General features: G+C 32.4%; 3 protein-coding genes across 4 annotated transcripts; 1 reads left to right on the top strand and 2 right to left on the bottom strand.

Moving 5' to 3' along the window:
• Positions 1 to 6,019: 6,019 nt before the first annotated feature.
• On the top strand, positions 6,020 to 13,449 carry LOC11427726 (preprotein translocase subunit SECE1). 2 transcript variants are annotated; one of them, XM_039834504.1, is made up of 2 exons: positions 6,020 to 11,539; positions 13,152 to 13,449. In XM_039834504.1, exon 1 carries the CDS (start codon positions 6,073 to 6,075, stop codon positions 6,550 to 6,552), a length of 480 nt encoding a protein of 159 aa, XP_039690438.1. In that variant the 5' UTR covers positions 6,020 to 6,072; the 3' UTR covers positions 6,553 to 11,539; positions 13,152 to 13,449. The 2 variants fall into 2 exon arrangements, with proteins under 2 accessions (XP_039690438.1, XP_039690437.1); XM_039834503.1 differs by having other exon boundaries at positions 13,106 to 13,449.
• LOC11427725 (pectate lyase) lies at positions 6,884 to 9,020 on the bottom strand. Its single transcript, XM_024784770.2, has 5 exons — positions 8,794 to 9,020; positions 7,763 to 8,417; positions 7,390 to 7,632; positions 7,200 to 7,274; positions 6,884 to 7,108 (listed from the first exon to the last, which is right to left on the bottom strand). Exons 1-5 carry the CDS (start codon positions 9,018 to 9,020, stop codon positions 6,884 to 6,886), a joined length of 1,425 nt encoding a protein of 474 aa, XP_024640538.2.
• On the bottom strand, positions 11,250 to 13,358 carry LOC11416043 (pectate lyase). Its single transcript, XM_024784769.2, has 4 exons — positions 13,132 to 13,358; positions 12,168 to 12,822; positions 11,800 to 12,042; positions 11,250 to 11,511 (listed from the first exon to the last, which is right to left on the bottom strand). The coding sequence occupies exons 1-4, from the start codon at positions 13,356 to 13,358 to the stop codon at positions 11,287 to 11,289; spliced, it is 1,350 nt and encodes a 449-aa protein (XP_024640537.2). The 3' UTR covers positions 11,250 to 11,286.
• Positions 13,450 to 20,864: the final 7,415 nt, after the last annotated feature.

Raw genomic sequence — 20,864 nt, 5'->3', positions numbered from 1 at the left:
AATCTGTCTCAACCATAAAAGAATACGATGTGTGCGATATCAGTTTTTGTATTCTCCAATCATTTCTAAAAAATCGAACCATCACCATCAACAACCCACCTTAAATCAAACATCTCATCAACCGTCACCAAACAATTTTTAGATAACTCAAAGTCATTTGAATCTAACACATAGAGGACCACCATCCAACCACGAACCAAACCAAAACAACAAATTGATCCCATTATCGACCACCCTCACCAAATTATCATCAAACTAATTATTCACCTTCAAACCCACACTTCTTCGGATACCAACAATATCTTTCGACCAAGTTGACCCCATTCTTCCTCCCTCCTTCACTTGCCAATCTTCCACCTCATACCTAGCCACCAAAACCTTATACTATTACCCCTATGATCCACATGCATCCCAACGTCATTTACCTAAAAGTGCCAAATTAAACTCCTGAATTCCATGAACCTCCAACCTCCTTTCTCCATATCAAGACAAACCTTGTTCCATTTAAGCCAGTAAATTTTCCTCACATCCTCATAACTTAAAAATAAACACTTAAAAATGAATTCAATAGAGGAAATGATACTTGTAGAAGTCTTATGAATAAACGTAGACCAATAATGAGGATGATACCTCGATCATGTAGCACTGTCTTGGTCAAAGTAGTGTCGATTTAAATTAAAGTTAACCGATCATGAAGTACTCATAATCGACAACGGAAAAAGGAAAATTATGGTACCAACTACCAATCACTGAATACTTGTGGGAGGAATATTAGTTGGAGAAAATGATTTTTTAAAAGCCAAAGATAGATAAACATATATGGGACTTCCACGTATAGTTTGCACCCAACAATATCCAACTAAGTAATTTGTATTTCATTTGTTATACTGAAATACTTATTTTTGTTAACTCTTCAAGCTACAAACTATAAATTAAAGTACACTTTCTAAGTCAACTAAGTAGACTTACAAGGTCAACTAAGACAGTTTTTTTAGTATTTGGGGTTTGATTAATGATGAATTAGAAGGTTTTTTTACGTTGTTTTCAATCATCATATGATCTTTCCAACTAAAATGTCCTTTTTGGTTTGATAATTGGAAACAAGGTTGAAAACTTTTGATTTTCATATCATTCTCACCAAACCAAATAAGAAAAATCTCTCTTTAGCTGCCTTAAAAATCTACTTAAATCGGTTAGTTTTTAAGCTTAAAAATGTAACGAAACCATGTAGATTAGCTTAACAAACTAAATAAACTTACTTGGATATTATTTGGTACCAACAATGAAAATCTAATGTTTATTACTCTTTCGTTTCGATTTAAAACAAAAATTCTTTATTTTCAAAGAATTTCCCTCATGAATTCTTCTTCCCAACCAATAGTCGGGACCATAATTTTCCTTTTTAGTAGTCAACAGGGAGTACTTCGTTATCGATAACACATCTTATAGCATGTTTGGAATGACATCTAATCCAAAATCACGTTCAGAATCACGACAAGGCAGAAGCTTGGTGTATTAGCTTTAGATTTTTGACGGTGAAAGTGTATTGGGAAGTGGTATTGGGTTTCCAAACTCGTTTTCAAACACACACTTAATCATAAAAGGACCAAAAGGCACATGCAATGCAATCCTAATCATAAAAATATAACTGCAAAGGCAGATAAACTCTTATTAATATTATAAATAAAATTCAATAAGTTAAATTACAAATGTCGGACATTTTTGTTACTTGAATTTCACATGTTAAATATTTTGATCCCTTAGTTTTTTTTTTGGCACAATTGTTCCCTTAGTTACAAACGTAAAAAATGATAAAAGTGTCTAGTGTTTGTAATTTGAGAGACTAAATGTACAATGTTTATAATTTACGTGACCAAATAGAAGGGAAATTTTTTAAATGGACCAAACAATGTAGTGTTTGTAACTTAATAATACAAAACATTTTTTTTAGAGCTTTGAAGTGCAAAAATAACTTAAAAGATCAAAACTAAAATTCAACATATTTTTGTTTGAGCTTTTAAATGGACCAAAGTGTTCAATGTTGTAATCTAAGTGACCAAATTAGAACGGAAAAAAATTTGAATGGACTAAACTGAAATATATAACTTCAGTTTGTTCATAAACACTTACGAACGGGTGCCAAAAGGAAATTGGGGTTTTAAATCGCTAATGTCATGCAATATCAAAAAATTAATCATTCAATGAAACTAGTTTGGAACAGATTTCTCATTCCATTGTTTGGAAAATTGACGGAATAGAATGAGTTATAATATTAAAACATGTTATTTTTAGGCTTTTATACATGTTTTTGTTATAATATTAAAACATGTTATTTTTAGTTATAATATTAAAACATGATTTTGTTAGAAAACCCTCAAGGTTACTTGGTCTTCAAGAAGCTATATGAAGTTGCAACTTTCTATATCTTTGCAAATCTATTTTCATAACTGATTCATTGTTTTTAACTTGTAACCACACTTTGTCATTTGAGATCCTTTAAGTATTTTGTTGTTTTCTCAACTTTTATTGTTATGTGTTTTTGATTGAATCGAAGCTTGAAAACTATACGTGTTTGTCTTGTATTAGTAATTGTATGGACCAAATCGACGAATATAAGATAGATTCGATGATCAAACTAACTAAGACAAAACACATATACGAGGGTCAAATTGTCTTGAAAATTGGGTATATGGCCCATAATCGACTAATCCCTTAAAAACAACGTATGAACTGACCAAACACATGAATTACCAGCATTGAGAAGATTCAAACATGAGAACTTTTTTTTTTTTTTCTTTGAAAAGAGGATCAACAACGTCCTTCATTTTTCCCCTTATGATTTGAATATCAGAACTTGAGAGGAGCATAATCCGAAATCTTATCATACCCATTAATACACATTTTTTTGTCAAACTTTCTTTATTTGTAAAAATTCATGAGTTTCTCCAAAAATTATATGAAACCCCACTAATTTGATAAGATACATGTTGATTTAATAAAGGGTTAATAGTGCTTTACCCCCTGTAATATAGATCATTTCTGGTTTTCCCCCTGTAAAATATTTTTTTTGAATTTCATCTTTGTAATTTGAAGATTTTTTGGTTTTAGACCTTCATGGAAAATTTCACCCCTGTAATTTGAGAAAATTTAGGTTTACCCACTTGTAATTTGAGAAAATGTGTTTTTGGTCCCTTAACTATTTATTTGGTATCGCTTTGGTCCCTTAACTAAAAGAAATAGAAGAATGGAAGAGAAAGGGGAGAGAGAAGGCGGCGGCCGACGTGAAAGAGAGTTTGGTGAAGAATTGCAGGGAAGAGAGAGAAGTCAGAAAATTGAAGATCATTTGGGTTTGAGATTCAACAGATGATTATTCAAAGAAGGAAACTTTGAGTTTGAGATTCAACACATAAGAGGAAAGATTGAAGGATTTGTTGATTTGATGAAGAGGATTTGGGTTTTGAAGATGATGAAAAAGAGTTTTTTTTTTTCTTTTCTGGGTTGGTGTGTTGTTGATGATGAAGATGATGGAAATGGAAAGAGAAGGAAGAAGATGAATAATATAAACCTTAACAGTTTTTGAATTTATTTAACAGAAGGGACCAAATCAGGTAATGGAGATAAAGATAAATTACTCAAACAATTTTTTTTTAGGTAAGGGACCAAAACGATAACAAATAAATAGTTAAAGGACCAAAAACGCATTTAAGCATACAATATATGAGTTTTTGAGACATCCATAACTCCCTCTCAACTTTGCACTCCCTCCAACAACTTTTTTTTACCTTCAATATTTTTCAAAGATGTGACCTAAATTTACCTTTCTTCTCCCTCTCAACTTTTTTTTACTCTTTGAAATAGATACATAGATTAATGAGTTAACGATCTTGCTATATTTTTCTAATCTCTTTTCAAATAAAGAATGTTGTGTTTGCGCTTTGAGTAAAAAAAAAATGTTTGCACTTAATTGCCTAATGTATCTTCTTCTAAAGATTTTAATTCTTTCTTAACATGGCACAATAGACTAAGACACTCACATGTATTGAGGATAACTTTTGTAAAAAAAATAAAATGTATTGAGGATAACTATAAAAAATTTAACTGATGATATGCCCTATATGTAATCTTGAGTATGATTGATTTTACGGTGACAATAGTTGATTTTGAGTCAATTGATTCTTGATAATAATGAGTTGAATTTAAAAGTATTTTTGTTTAGATGTATTTATGTAAAAAATATATTTAACAATAAACTTATGGCGGCTTAAATCAAATATAGAAGTGTACCACCGCTACAAATTCTAGCTTTCAAGTAGAATAAATTCTACAAACAAAATTAATTCTCCTTCAAATCATTATACCATAATAAAATCAATTCTACAACTTTTAAAACCACTTTTAACCTCTAAAATTGAAATGAAACTCTTTTTCTTAACCCCATGGACACGCTCCAAGGGTTTTGGGATGCAAACTTAAATTGTTCATAACAAGATAGCATCATTATTGATGACTGATGAATCATCCATTTAATTTTGGATTTTTTCTTTTTCTTTTTAGCTGTTCGAACGGCTAATAGATAGATAGTTTTTGATCATTGAAGAGTAATCTGATATTTCTTTAATTTTCATCTAAAAGAATGGATCATGTGTCGTGGAACATACTCTTTAATGATATTAGATAAGTACAAATAATAAGGGAAGGGTAAAATTGAAAGGAAAAATGTTATAACAAAAACAATATTTTTATAAAATTGATAAAATAGCTTAAATGATAGGTAAAAATGTAAGAAAAACTTCAGCCCAACGGGGTGTACCCTTTTATATATCATTATAGAAGATTTTAATTTTTATATAATTAAAATAAAATTAATTGATTAGTAGCTTAATTATACTTTTAAGGACATTATTTAGTAATTTATATGCAGAGAATAAAGTGAAAATAATAAAAAAAGACATTTTGGTCTCTCAAGATAAAGTTAACAATTAAAAATGTAAGAGTTTTCTTTTCTTTTATGCACAAATAACAACATCTAATTGATCGACTCAATAATTTTGAAAGTGAATTATCCTATAAAAAAAAGATGAGTGTAGACCTATTTTGGTCCCTGACAAACATATTGAGACCCATTTTGATCCGTTGCAATAAAGAAATACAACTTTTAATCTCTCTCAAAAATAAATCGGGATACTTTAGTCCTTAAGTGAACCTACATAAAAAATTTGATTTTTTTTAGCTAACATATGATCGTTTTATCCAATGTGTCAATGCATCATGTCATGATATTGCGTACATGTTATTAGATTGAATTAAGAGACAATATGATCACCAACAATAATTGAAAAGAGACAAGATAGTCCTAATACCTAATATAAATTCATAAATTGTATCTTTTTTTTCAAAATACTCAAAACTCTATCAAAGTATAAATATCTTTATTTAGTTTAAAAGAATCAACAACTTTGAGATTGATTGAAATTAATGTTGCATACAACCTCCTCTATCAAGTGAATTTTTCTCTATTGCAAAGTTTGTCGAATCTACATCAACAATTTTGAGATTGAAACCTCATCAATCTTTTCATATTCTATCTTTCAAGTGATATCAATTCTCACATATTCATAAACAAGTGTCATCAATTTTTTTTTTTTCAAAGCAAAATTCATATAACCTAAAAAAATGGAGGCGATGAATTTTCTTAAATGGAGGTTCATTGTTTGAAGAAGAAGATACAATATAGAGATTTAGAACACGTATAACGATTAACTTATCTCTTTTTAATTATTATCGCGAATCATATTATCTTTTAGTATGGTCACATAATATGTAGATATATCATGATCTACGGATGAACTGACACACATTCGATGAAAACATCATGTATCAATGTCCAATGAAGGACTAAAATGTTTCAATTTATTTTTGTGAGAGATTAAAAGTTATAATTTTTATTAGAAAAGATAAAAATGAGTCTCAATATTTTTGATTGGAAGCCAAATCCTTAAAAAAAATAAAAATTGGAAGCGAATAAAAGAAGCGCGAGTGTGTCACATTATCCAAAAGCAATTCATTCAAGATATGGTGCTACAAGCAAAAACCAGCTTTACACTCACACTCTCTCCACACTTTACACCATCACCACCTTCTACTCTCTCTCCTCAATTTTTCAACTTCAAACTCAAACCCTCACTCCCCTCTCTCACTCTCACGCGCCGCTGCACACTCCCACGCGCCGTCGAGGAAAAAGACCAACCCACTTCAAACCCCGAACCAGAACCAGAACCCAAACCCGAACTCAACGAGTCCGAATTAGCATCGGAATTGAAGAAAGCAATGCAAGAGAGGAAGGAGCAAGAAGGAAACAATTTCTGGAACGGTGTGGTTTCAGAAATCGGTGAAATTGAATGGCCTGAATTTGGGAAAGTTTTGGGCACAACTGGTGTTGTTCTTAGTGTTATCTTTGGTTCTAGCGCTGTTTTGCTTACTCTTAATGCTATTTTAGCTGAACTTTCTGATAAAGTTTTTGCTGGCAAAGGGGTTCAAGATTTCTTCACATGATCGATCATTCACTATTATATTGTTGTAGATTCAACTATTAATTTCTTGTCTTTCATTTTTGTTTCTGTTATGTTTTAAAGAAATTAAATTTTGTGCAAATAATTGGTTATTGATCAAGTTGCAACTTCGTCACTAATATGATTCAATAGCAGAAACATAGTTTTTTTATGTGAATATATGATTTAATAGCAGAATCAGAGTTTTTATGTGAATTTCAAAGAAGACAACAAAAAACTATTGTATGTTTCAAATGATACATTTTCTTTGGTCTTCTATGCCAATTCCATTTGTGCATCAATGATGATTGATTTCAGGATAGGAATTATGAAGACTAACAAGGCTTCCCCACCCTGCATCTAAGGCTGCGAGAATAACGAGTAAGCCTTCCAACATAAGATCCAGGCTTAGCTTTGATCATGTCCTTATTTGAGAATGGTCTGTTAATCAGCTCAGCTCCGCTTTGTCTGAAAAATGCTCCGTTCAGGTACAAGTCGTTGATTGATCTCCATTGCCAGGTTTTCCACTCTGCCTCTGGTACTAACGTCCTCTTTGTTATCTTCATCAACACCAAACCAGAAAATAATGTGAGACTTGGTTTTCATGAATTTCAATTTATTCATATGTTTTTGTTCAATCATGACATTTACAAGTACAATGAAAAACCAAAATAGTATTTTATAGGGAACTCCTTTAGATTTCTTTGTAAATGATGCAACCAGTAGCTATGACATGAGAATATATTAATATTAAGAATTTAGCAGATAATTTTGTTTTACCAAATCACACCCAGAATTTTTAAAGCATATATTTGTATGGCTAAGCATAACTGATGCATACCTCTTTAGCATGGCCATTGTTAGGGGCTATGAATTTGTTACCCTCACTAATAATGGTAGGATGCATGGTGCCACCAATGGCATACATTTCCCAGCGATTGTAGAAATTGTTAAGCACATGGATAAAACCAAATCTACACCTTGGCATCCTTTGAATTAATTTCTTACCAAAGCGATTGAATACAACCGTGATCTGCATTTTCTGATCACCGTCATAAGTATCACTTGCACCAAACAACATTACCTAAATCACATACATACAAACAAACAAAAAAACCAAAACCAAAATCAGGTAATATTTTTCATTTCAAACCCATGAATGAAAAATCTTATAAGCAAAAACATAAGTAACTATCGAATTAATTACTAATTACCTCGTTGTGATCTGTGAAATGGCTATTGGAGATGGTAATAGCAGTGGATCCCATAATGGCATCAATGAGTCCATCTCTGCAGTTTCTCATGGAAACATGGTCAATCCAAATATGGCTTGAGCCAAAAATTGAAATTCCATCACCATCACTAATAGTCCTTAGACCATAATGGTCCTCACTATCTCTAACAAGTCCACCACTTCCAACCATAATGTCATAAATTTTGATCCCATGGATGATCACATTCTCGATGAACTGGATAGTAATACCAGCACCATTAGCAATGGTAACATCAGCTCCTCGTCCATCAATGGTCTTGTTACCTGCCATTATGAGCTCCTGGTTGAGCCTAATCTTCATGCTACGAGCGAAGATGATCCACAAAGGCCCATTTCTTGTAACTGCATGCCTAAGGGTACCAGGACGTGGATTCACCAAGTCACTATCTGAGGGGTCAGTTACCACATAGATAGGACCGTCTTTTCCACCAGTAGTCTTCCTTCCAAAACCTTGCACACAATCTGCAAGCTTCTTGCGGTTGTTTGCCCAGTTAGGATCACACCTCCAACACCTATCAATGGGGTTTGTGGCCATGCATGAACTATTGCCCAACCCCACCAAATTCCTTCTTCCGTTAATGCCACCAATTATCATTCTGTTTGACAAACCAATAAATATTAAAATATGATAGATCACACTTATAATTAATTCTATGAGAGAAGCAAAGAAAAATGTAATATATAATAACTATTGAATAATAATATAAGTGTCTGATTTGGAATTGAGAAAATATTTCCTGTATTTATTTTTGTTTTTCATTTGAAATTGCCAAATTGTTCTTTGTTGTCACCATGCATTAAGTTTTCAAAGTTTTCTGCAGGAAATATATTGAAAACAAGGATGTCTTTTTTGTAATTAAAATAGAAACTAGAAATTAAAATGGAAAATATTTTCTCAAACCAAACAGGGTTTGAAGTTCCACCCATAAAATTGAACGTATGGGTAAATACGATAATTGACACAAGACTCACTCGCTAACAGTAGAAGACAGATTTCCGGAGACTGCATATGGGTCAGGAGTATAAGCTTTGTCGTTTGCCTTCGCAGCAATTGATGCTTTTTTCTGCCAATATGTAGTATTAAGCGTCGGTAATATCCTATCCCAGTATGCTTTGTCCTCTTTGACATTAGCATGCACTAATGTAGATATTGTTACCACCAAACATGTCAAAAGGAAGAGATGGTACAATTTTGCCATGAAGGTTCTTTGTCAAATGAAAAGAACCCTCTTCCCTCTGGCAATGAAAGGGGTAATCAAATATAATTAGAAGAACAATTGACATAATTTTATTCTTTATATTTGAAAAGTGATATACAATATGAAATGCTAAATTAAGGTGAGTTGTTTTTGAAGAATAGAGGTTGGAATAACGTTTATTTCTGCCAATGAATATATTTAGGGTGATAATTTGTTATTATATTATCAGTTTAGTAGTTTTCTATCAATAGAGAACACTACTGTCATATCCATCAAGGTAAAAAGGAGGTAATTTTGTCCTCAACGAAATGGTAGTGAATCTTGCCATCCAAATTTAGCTGCCATATATATATAGCGAGAGGGTTTTTATTGTGAGAGATGAGAGAGTTATATTATAACCATTAGATCAATCTTAAAGGTTCATATGACATTTGTATGCACGTGATCTTACATTCTTGAATCGTCCTCCACTTTTATTATTTCCAGTTCTCCTTTATTCTAGTTCTCTCCTTCCTCACATCACAACTCACAGTGGAGGTTCTACATTCATGAAATTAAACTTTAGGGAAGAATTCTTTAGAAAATTCCGTAGATGGTTCATCGAAACTTAGAAAAACTAATTTGATTATTCATAAAAAATTATTTTCACCATCACAAATGAAAACTATTAGAAAAACTATTAGAGAAACCATTAGAAAGGATTTAGAGGTCAATGAGTTGGATCCAAATATGGTTTACGATAGAACACCATGGCGTCATTTGATCCATGTAGCCGACCCCCACTTAGTGGGATAAGGCTTGGTTGTTGTTGTAAAGGAGGGATCCAACTAGTCTTTTTTCTTTCAAACCTTTTACCTTTCTTCATTTTGGCTGCACTTATTTCATATTCTAATCAACAATTTTATGATTTACACTTAATTTATTTTTGGTTAAGAGATGAATGGTGTAAAAAAATCAATTACTGCAATTTCTCGCTCGTGGGTTGATTCTAATGCTGGAATTCTTTGTTTATAAAAAATTGGAGTTTTTTTTAGTAAACTAAAAATTAGAGTTGATAAAAAAAAATGCCTTGCCCCAGATCTAAAAATTCAAATTGGAATGAAAAAAAAAGGAACAGTTGCATACAATAACATAGCAAGAGAAGACTAAAATGGCTGAAGACTGAATAGATGAAAATGTGACGCTGCAATTTTAAAAACTTAACACCATGGTAAAAATTTATCCAATGGTTATGATTTAACCCCCTCATCTCTCACAATATAATATTGCTTGCTTCTCTGGACAAGTGGAAGACCAATCATATAAACCATTCAATTTTATTATCCCATGCACAATAGAGGCAACATATAAATAGCAACTTAATCCAATCATTTTGCAATGATATATTCTGCTGCATATAAACCTGAATTAGATATTTATGGTTTTGCCATGCATGGATCCCTTAGACCATCACATATTCCAAATTGCTTGGTATTAAGTGATTTATATTCCAAGTTACATTGAAATTCAATTTGTTAGTTTAAATTCAAGTCATCCACTGCTGAAATCAGACAACTGCATGGGATTCAGATCCTTTTTCTGACAGTCGGGAATCTGATCCATGGGATTCAATTTGTTAGATTCTTTCAAAAAGAGCTTTTATTAATTTCCTCTTGTCAAGTTGCAGGTTCTTCAATTATATAAACAAAGTTTTTGTTATGTGTTTCAAATGTTGTAGTTCCTGTGATGAAATGTTTCCTTGTTTTTTTTTACAATTGCTAAATCGTTATCGGGTGCGTAGGGTGTAACAAAAAAGACCAGTATTCATTTCATTGCCTGAATAATCCCCTTACGAGCTCAAGTTGATCTATGATAAACAATTGAAAAATAATCGTGCACACGGACACTGTGAATTACTTGCATGTTAATTTTGTGAAACATCTTGTATGCCAAATTATTTTTTATATAATTTCCATTTACAGTATATCTTCTGGCTCTCCGGAGAAAGAATTTCCATTTATCAATTTTTAAAGAATATGTGGATTGTGGAGAGGAGCAAATTTTGTTATGATTTTTACAGGTTCAAAGAATGTGTGGAATGTGGAATGAAACAAGTTTGTAATATCTTTACATGTTTATAAAGTAACAATTTCTTTCATGTCAAACTGAGGAAAAGCATACAAGAAAAAACAATTATATTTTTCAAATTACACATCTTGTTTGTTCTCCTTTGCCGAAGCCATTTGTGCATCAATGATGATTGATTTCAGGAAGGGAATTTTGAAGACTAACAAGGTTTCCCCACTATGCATCTAAGGCTTCCAGAATAACGAGTAAGCCTTCCAACATAAGTTCCGGGCCTAGATTTGATCATGTCCTTTCTTGAGAATGGTCTGTCTTTCAACTCAGGTCCTCCTTGTCTGAAAAATGCTCCGTTCAGGTACACGTCGTTGATTGATCTCCATTGCCAGGATTTCCACACTGACTCGTCTACGTACTCCCTCTTTGTTATCTTCATCAACACCCAAACAATAAATTATGTGAGACTTAGTTTTCATGAATTTCAATTTATTCATATGTTTTTGTTCAATCATGACATTTATAAGTACAATGAAAAACCAAAATAGTATTTTATAGGGAATTACTTCAGATTTCCTTGTAAACTAAGGATGCAACTAGTAGCCATGACATGAGAATATGTTAATAATATTAAGAGTTTAGCAAATAAAGGTGTTTTACCAAGGCACACCTAGAAATTGTATAGCATATATTTGTATGAATAAGTATAACTGTTGCATACCTCTTTAGCATGGCCATTGTTAGGGGCTATGAATCGGTTACCCTCACTGATAATGGTAGGATGCATGCTGCCACCAATGGCATACATCTCCCAGTGAGTGTAGTCATTGTTAAGCACATGGATAAAACCAAATCTACACCTTGGCATCCTTTGGATTAATCTCTTACCAAAGTGGTTGAATGCAACTGTGATCTGCATTTTCTCATCACCGCCATAGCCATCACTTGCACCAAACAACATCACCTAAATCACATGCACACACAAAAAAACCCAAAATCAAAATCATGTAATATTTTTCATTTCAAACCCATGAATGAAATTTTTTATAAGCAAAAACATAAGTAACTATCGAATTAATTACTAATTACCTCGTTGTGATCTGTGAAATGGCTATTGGAGATGGTAATAGCAGTGGATCCCATAATGGCATCAACTAGTCCATCTCTACAGTTTCTCATGGAAACATGGTCAATCCAAATATTGCTAGAGCCAAAAATTGAAATTCCATCACCATCACTCATAGTCCTTTGACCAAAATGGTCCTGACCATCTCTAATAAGTCCACCACTTCCAACCACGATGTCAAAAATTTTGATTCCATGGATGATCACATTCTCGATGAACTGGATAGTAATACCAGCACCACTAGCAATGGTAACATCAGCTCCTCTTCCATCAATGGTCTTGTGACTTGTCATTATGAGCTCCTGGTTGAGCCTAATGGTCATGCTACGAGCGAAGGTGATCCACAAAGGCCCATTTCTTGTAACTCCGAATCTAAGGGTACCAGGACGTGGATTCACCATGTCACTATCTGAGGGGTCTGTTACCACATAGATAGGACCGCCTTTTCCACCAGTAGTCTTCCTTCCGAAACCTTTCACACAATCTGCAAGCTTCTGGCGGTTGTTTGCCCAGTTAGGATCACACCTCCAACACCTGTCAATGGGGTTTGTAGCCATGCATGGACCACGTGCTTTACCCCCGGCCAAATTCCTTCTTCCTTGGTTGCCAATTATCATTCTGTTTGTTAAACCAATAAATATTAAAATATGATAGATCACCTTATAATTAATTCTATGAGAGATACAAAGAAACATGTAACAATAATGTATGTGTCTGATTTGGATTGAGAATTTATTTCCTGTTTTTTTTCATTATAAGTTGCCAAATTATCTCTTTGTTGTCACTATGCATTACATTTTTAAAGTTTTATGCAAGAAACATAGTGAAAACAATGAGGTAGTTTTGCAATTAGGATAAAGTATAGCAATTAAAATGGAAAGTATTTTCTCAAATTAAACAGGGTTTGAAGCTCCTCCCAAGACTCACTCGCTAACACTATGACTCAGGTTTCCAGAGACTGCATATGGGTCAGGAGTATAAGCTTTGTCGTTTTTCATTGCAGCAGCTGAAGCTTTTTGCTGCCAATATGTCGTATTAAGGACCGGTGCTATCCTATCCCAGTATGCTTTGTCCTCTTTGACATTAGCATGTACTAATGTAGATATTGTTACCACCAAACATGTCAAAAGGAAGATAGGGTACAATTTTGCCATGATGGATGATTCTTTGTCAAATGAAAAGAACCCCCTTTCCTCTTGCAATGAAAGGGGTAATTAAATATGAGTAGTACAACAATTGACATGATTTTATTCTTTATATATGGAAAGGGATATACAATGAATGCCCAAATTAGGGTGAGTTGTTTTTGCAGAATAGAGGTTGGAATAACGTTAATTTCTGCCAATGAATATATTTAGGGTAAAAATTTGTTATTATATTCTAAGTTTAGTAGTTTTCTATCAATAGAGAACACTACTGTCATAGCCATCAAAGGAAAAAAAAGGGTTATTGGTAATTTTATTCTTTATATATTGATTGTTTGCTTCTCCTTGACAAGTGGAAGACCAATCTCATATAAACCATTCAATTTTATGATCCCATGCAGAGTAGAGGCATGCATCTAGCAACCTAATTAGAGTTTATCTTTTCCAGTAATTATATATTTATGGTTTTGGCATGCATGGATCCCTTAAACCATCGCATACAATTATTGTAACATACTATTCATACAAAACATATCTATATTTTTCTTTTTTTTCCCTTTTTCTTAGATAGGTACAAAACATATATCTATCTAATTTGCATATGAGATTAAAGATAGTTGGTCAAAAACAATTTTGGAATATTTTTTTTATGGAAGATTTTTTTTTTTTTGTTAATAAGGGTGATACTAACAGTCATTTTACGACTGTCCCATTTTCCCATATGAAATTTGGATTTTTTCCCTTACAAACTTAGGCTCTTCGTAAAAATAGCGGATGACCGATAAACTACTTTATAGTTTATAATTGATGTTTGATGGTTTAAGTTGATGACTGATGGTTGGTGATCAATGACTCATAAGATAATAAAATTGTTTAGTAAAAGAGGAATGCTAGCAATACATATTTTAACACATATTTTTCAATACACTCTCTTTGATAAGATAATCGTTCAACATGTAAAATTATATAAAAGAACATTTTTAGTTCACAATAAATTTTATATAAATTAATATTTAATATATTAATTTTTTTTTTGTAATTTCAATATATTAATTTAATATGTCTTTTATATATTATTGTTAAATTAATATTTATTTTCTAAAATATTATTTTGATATTATTTTATTTCAACTTTTTTTGACAAACATTTTATTTTTGTTTTTATACCTAATAAAAATTAAACATAACACTTGACCAACAAAATAAAAAGAATCAGAACGATGCTGAACGTAACTCTTTTAAAAATAGAAATTTGTAGCAAACATTAAATTTTTTTGAAAAAACAATAAACTATAAGCTATAAGATCAAACGCTGCTTGAAAAAGTATAAAAAATAAGCTATAAGATCGTGCTGTAAAGATAGTTACCAAACACGGGGGTGTAGCCCTTCATGGACAAGGGGCAGCCTTGGCTACCCCAAAAAAATATTATTCTTCATTTGGTTGGTATATATTTATATCCGGCTACCTCAAATAATAAATATTGAGCTACCCAAACAAATTCAGTTGTTGAATATTAACATAAGTAAGAAAGTAAAAATATTAATATATGATTGATAGATTTGTTTATATTGGTTTGATACTTCCGGTCTCAATAACAATTATAGAGAAAACTTTTCAACGATAAAAATTATTAAGACAATAGTTATAAATAAATTAAATGGACAATAGTTTCTTTCAAGTAACCTATTTGTTTACATTGAAAAATACATTATTAATCTATTTAGTAAACAGTCAATTATGGATAAATTTGGCTTTTTGAAATGCATTTTACCCAACTTTTCTAAATAATTATTGTCAATTTTTATCCTTTGTTGTTGCTTTAATTTACATTTCATATAAGTAAAAATTATTGTGATTTTATTTTCAGGTATAGGTTAATTTTCGGATTAAATTTGTTTTTAGTCTCTGCAACACTTGCGGTTTTTAAATTAAGTTCTTAAGATTTTGTTTGATTTTAGTCCTTAATTTTTTGTTATAGATTAAATACAAAACTAAAAACACTTATTTTTTTTGTAAAATTTTAAAAATTGAGACAAAAACTGAATACATTTTTTGTAAGGACTAAACCTAAAAAATTATAATCTATTGGACTAAAAAAAATATTTTATCCTTAAAATTAATATATTGGTTTTTTTTTTTTTTGTGTGGAGGGAGTTATTGAAAATTAGGGATGGGATAGGAGACGCAATGGGGGTTGATTTGCAGAGAGGGTATCGAAAGGAGTGGGGACGGATGCACGTTGTCACTTGTGCAAGCTTGTGCCCCCACTTTGTTTTTTATTTTCTCGGCACCCTTACTATTCATGGTTCTCCACCAATGGTCTCCAAAAGTTATATATGTGTAGTATTAATTATCAATAGTGTATAATATCAGACTAAAACTAACATTTTATACCCGAAAAATTACTAATAATATATGCACGCTATATTAAAGGCATTTTCTTCCTAAGTGATTTCCTTTATCAAAGAAAGGCAAAATAAGAGATTTCATCAATAACCATCATAGTAGAGAATGCATATCTTATTTAGAAATAGGAGAACTCACAAAAAATTGTAAATATGTATTGTTTGATATTTATACGCATATATTGCCCCCACTACTCGAAATTCCTAGATCTGTCACTGGGGATGGATCAAGTACATTCTTTTGGTATGATAGGTGGTTAGATGATGTTCCTTTACGTACATGGTTTAGCCGTTTATTTGATTTAGCGACTAATAAGTTGTGAGCGGTGGCTGATATGTGTGCTCTTGGTTGGGAGGTTGGAGGTGAGGCGTGGAGTTGGAGGAGAATATTGTGGGCGTGGGAGGAGGAGTTGATAGTGGAGTGTAGTCATCTTGTTAATAATGTTGTTTTGCAGACTGATGTTCTTGAAAGGTGGCAGTGGGACCCAGACATTGATGGGGGTTACACAGTGAGCGGTGCTTACCACATTCTGACTGCTCAAAACCGACCCTCCAAATGTAGGAATGAATAATCTTGTCTGGCATAAACAGGTTCATTTGAAGGTTTTTATTTTTGCTTGGCGTTTGTTGAGAGACAAGTTGCAAACTAAGCTTAATCTCGTTAGGCGTGGCATGCTTGATACCGAGGCAACTAGGTGAGTAGCTGGGTGCGGTCATGACGAATCGGCATCTCATTTAATTCTTCATTGTGACATATTCGATTCTTTATGGCAGAATGTAAGGTCGTGGATTGGCGTTTCAGGTGTCGAACCTTATGACATTTGTGACCATTTCTTTAAGTTCACTCATCATATAGGTTCTTCAAAGAAGCGTACATCTTTTCTTCAGCTCATATGGTTACTTTGTGTCTGAATGGTATGGAATGAACGTAATAACAAAATATTTAGTAATATCCAAACCACCATAAACCAACTTTTAGAGAAAGTTAAATTTCATTCGTTTTGGTGGCTTAAAGCGAATAATGCCACGTTTGTGGTCGGATCCTTTGTTATGTTTGGGTATTGACTGACCTTTGTCTTGTAAATATTGTATGACTGTGATTTTCTAGGGGTGGCCCTTTGGTACACCTTGTGCTAAAATGGCTCAATGCCGTTGTTAATATATTCCATTTTTATGTCTTAAAAAATATATATTGGTTTTAAAAATATTTTATTGTTTCTTTATAGTTGACCCCTGCATAAATTTTTTGCTAGCTTCACCGCCAACCAAACATGTCTTATTTTATCATACAAGCCTATAAGCTGACATAAACCATAAACCATCACGCTTACGTGCCTTACCAATGTCTTTTTAAATAAGAGTATTTTATTAAAAAAAAAAAAAAAAAGCTTACCCTTGAGCTCTTATCATTAAATATTTTTTTAACATTGAATACTTTTTAATAAAAATTAAAATGTTTTTGATATTATTTAATTTTTTTTTTGGTAGATAGATGAAATGGCAAAGCCATTATAAACTCACACACACAACACAAGTGGAGGTACCGGGGTTCGAACCCCGATCATGGCATCCGGCCTAACAATTTCGGCATTTTGCCAGTTGAGCTAATTCAGAAAAATGGAGCAGGTAGCACTTGAACTCGCAACCATAGGGAGAAAAAAGACCCTCTATTACCACTGTGACACCTAGAAACATCTATTCTAATACTGCTAATATAGTATTTATAGATTCTTCCGGGGATACCATGGCATCCATGAGTCCCTGAAAAAATCCGCCACTGTTTGGTCGCCTTACCCTTAGACTAGCCCTAACAACATCTCATCCTCCTTATACGAGCCATATGTTTTTGATTTAACCCAACCGTATGGCAGGGGTATCGTTTAGACGGGCAAGGTAATGCGTATAAATTAAAATGTTATTAATAATTTGAGTTGGACTATGCAACTATACTTGTAACGACAATTAGTTTTCAAAATTATTATACATTGTTATTAAACAAAGTTGATTGATATATATGGTTTGTGTTCTTGCTGAGATATGTGAGGTGTACCATGCATGCCCGGAGGTATGTTGAGACTAAGGATCGAAAATGTGTGTATATATGTTGAGACTATAGAGGTTGGGGGAGAGGTTTTTACCGTGTGGTTACCGGATAGTGAGACTATAGAGGTATTCTAGAGAAGATTTTTTCCATTCAAGAATCACACTCAAGTTCTCAAGAATAATTTATTCTTTGGTGAGATTCGTTAACCATTTGAACTCATTTGAGGATTTTTGATGTTTTTATTTTCTCTTTTTGGTGTAACACTTGAAATTTAATCTCCATATATATAATATATTTTGTCATTAAAAAAAACCACTTGAACTCATTTATTTCATTAGTTAATCGTTGCTTTTCCTTCGTAATATTGCACTTTATAAGAATAGTGCTTGTTTAAAAAACTTTTTCATAAACGAAATATATTTTAAGTCCTCAAAATAGTCCATATAAATCCAAATAAGGACTAAAAGTGGACATATTTTTTTTTAGGGATTAAACTTAAAAATGTATAATTTTGTATGAACTAAAACCATATTTAAGTCTAGAACATGTGTGAAAAACAATCGCGAGTCAAAAAAAGAGAAAGGAAAACCAAACGAATTTTTTTTGTCGCTCATGTCATACATCTCTATGTCTCGTCTCTCTGTTTCTGACTTGAGAAAAAAAATTAATTTAAACCAACCTGATAAGTGCTCAAAATGATCTAATTTAGGTGTTAGTTTAGGCATGTTTGATGAGTTGTTTTACAAATTATTGGTAGAAAAGCTTCAATTATGTGCCTAAATGCCACTTATGCTTTGCATGCCTTACTTTACTCTTTTTGTGCAGGAAAATACAAGTAAGGAGCAAGAAAAGCCAAAATTCACAAGAAAGTCGCTATTAGCGAGATTCTCACCAATAGCGAAAATGGCACAGGGAGTTTCGCCATCAGCAAAACTGGTGGCGAACTTCAGGAAAGTCAAGTGGATAAGGGACACGTGGAGCAACGCCATTGGTGCAGAGGCATATTTCCCACATTTCGCTAATAGCGAAATTCTGCAGAAGTGCCCATATAAATAGTTTTCTCTTCTTTTTCCAATTATACAATTACATTTTTATTCATATTTTTCTGGTTTTAGAGAGAGACTAGGGCTTTTCTAGAGAGAGAAACACAAAGCAAGGTAGTTAGGGGTAGATTCAAGCCAAGATTTGTTGAGACATCATGGATCTTGTCATGGAATCTTCACCCTTTCTTCATCCTTTGCAAAGCTATCATAGACATATGTAGCTACATCTACTCTTGTAGTTTTGAGGTATTCAAACAAGCTATTATGTAATCTTTTGATCTTTTAATATATGGTTCTAGCCTATTTATTCAATATTGTTGTTATTCTTGCTTTTATTGTTTTATTGAGATTCAAAATGATATGGACACATACTTTTGAATCTAGAAATAGAATAACAATCTATCTTAAGTTATCACTCTAGACATGGATGTTAATATTTGATAATCACTTTTAATCTAGAACTTAATGCTTTTGGGTAATTTAATCGGTTGGGAAATCGTCGATTAAACTACCCAATCGACTTTGTGATCGTTTAAATGTTTGGGAAATCGATGTTTAAATGATCCCTTAGAAATAACGATATCATTTGGACACGAATGATATTGTCGAGTGATTGTGATAATATAGTTTTAAAAGCTAGAATCCGTTAATCGATCGAGAGATTGCAGCTGTTACGCTTGGTTGATGTCTCTGACCGCAAGCGGAATAGCCCTATCTCTTCTCGTTTTACTTTTATGTCGATTAGGAAAATAGTTTTACACAAACAAACAATTTATACCCAAACACTTAATGTGACAAATATTGTGAAAATGCTTATGAAATACGCAACTCCCTGTGGACACGATCCTATTATACTTACGTGTAAATAGTTTTATGAGAGGTAAAAATCTTTCATCAAAATAAGTTTGTAACAAGCCTCTCTACTCTACCTATGGGTTGGCTCGAATTAAAGGTTCAAACTCAGATCCCAACCCAAGTCGATATCCACCCCTAGATACGGTATTCAACTAAACTTAAGTCTAGATATCGATACCCGATTAAACTTCAGTACCTCATAATTTACCAAATTATAAACAAAGCTTAGTCCTATCGGCAGATAGACAGAAGTATTGTTTATATCCGTTATCCATAAAAAGATAAAGAAGAACATTGTTTTGCTTCTAAATTCTAATAATTGGAAATTTATATTAAAAAAATCTCATAATAATTAGAAGCCAAATATAGGTTAGTCATAAGTTAGAGATATGGACAAATTGGATGACTCTTGGCCACGCCTTCTCACATACATCTAGTGACCAGTCTTGGCAAATGATACACGCTACGCAACCATTATCGTTGAAGATTATTATGAGATTAATTGAACTAGAAAACCATATTACGTGTAAGTCTTTTTAAAGAGTTTAAAAAACATAATTATTTAATATTGACAAGTGAAGAATTAGTGATTCCAACCCCACTTTCACATATCAAATGTCCATCAAAACTGTACTTACGAAAATATTTATGTGTAGCTTTATCAACTTTTTAGGGTAAATCAAGAGAATGATGACATCATAGAGAATTGAAGACCTTCAACTAGGTTGACATACCTTGTAGACCCTAATCTCTAATCAAATGCACATTTATATTATTAAAATTGGAGGACCATAAAATCCAACATAGTAAGTACATATAAAAAGGGAAGTAACAAGTACAATTACCAATTCATTGTCAATTCAGTGCCTATATGAAAAGAGTTAGTGTGAATATTAAATAATTATTTTAGTGTCAGACACTTTTTTGACTAACAAAGTGTGTATCAGAGACTATTTTAAAATTTTGATACACCAAGAAATTCTATGACTACTCGTTATACATTCAGGGACTAAAATGACTATTACCCTCACATAAAAGTGTAGGTCAATCGAAACGGACAAAACAAACATTTAAAACCACAGAAGTGGATCTAACCTCTAGTTAATTCTAACCAGCACTAATTAGAGGTCTGCATAACGATGAATAGAATGATCGTCAATACATAA

The sequence above is a fragment of the Medicago truncatula genome, chromosome 5 (genome assembly GCF_003473485.1).
Source record: "Medicago truncatula cultivar Jemalong A17 chromosome 5, MtrunA17r5.0-ANR, whole genome shotgun sequence".
NCBI lineage: Eukaryota > Viridiplantae > Streptophyta > Magnoliopsida > Fabales > Fabaceae > Medicago > Medicago truncatula.
Note: the sequence above shows the minus strand (reverse complement) of the source record. Positions and strands in the feature narration are given on the sequence as shown.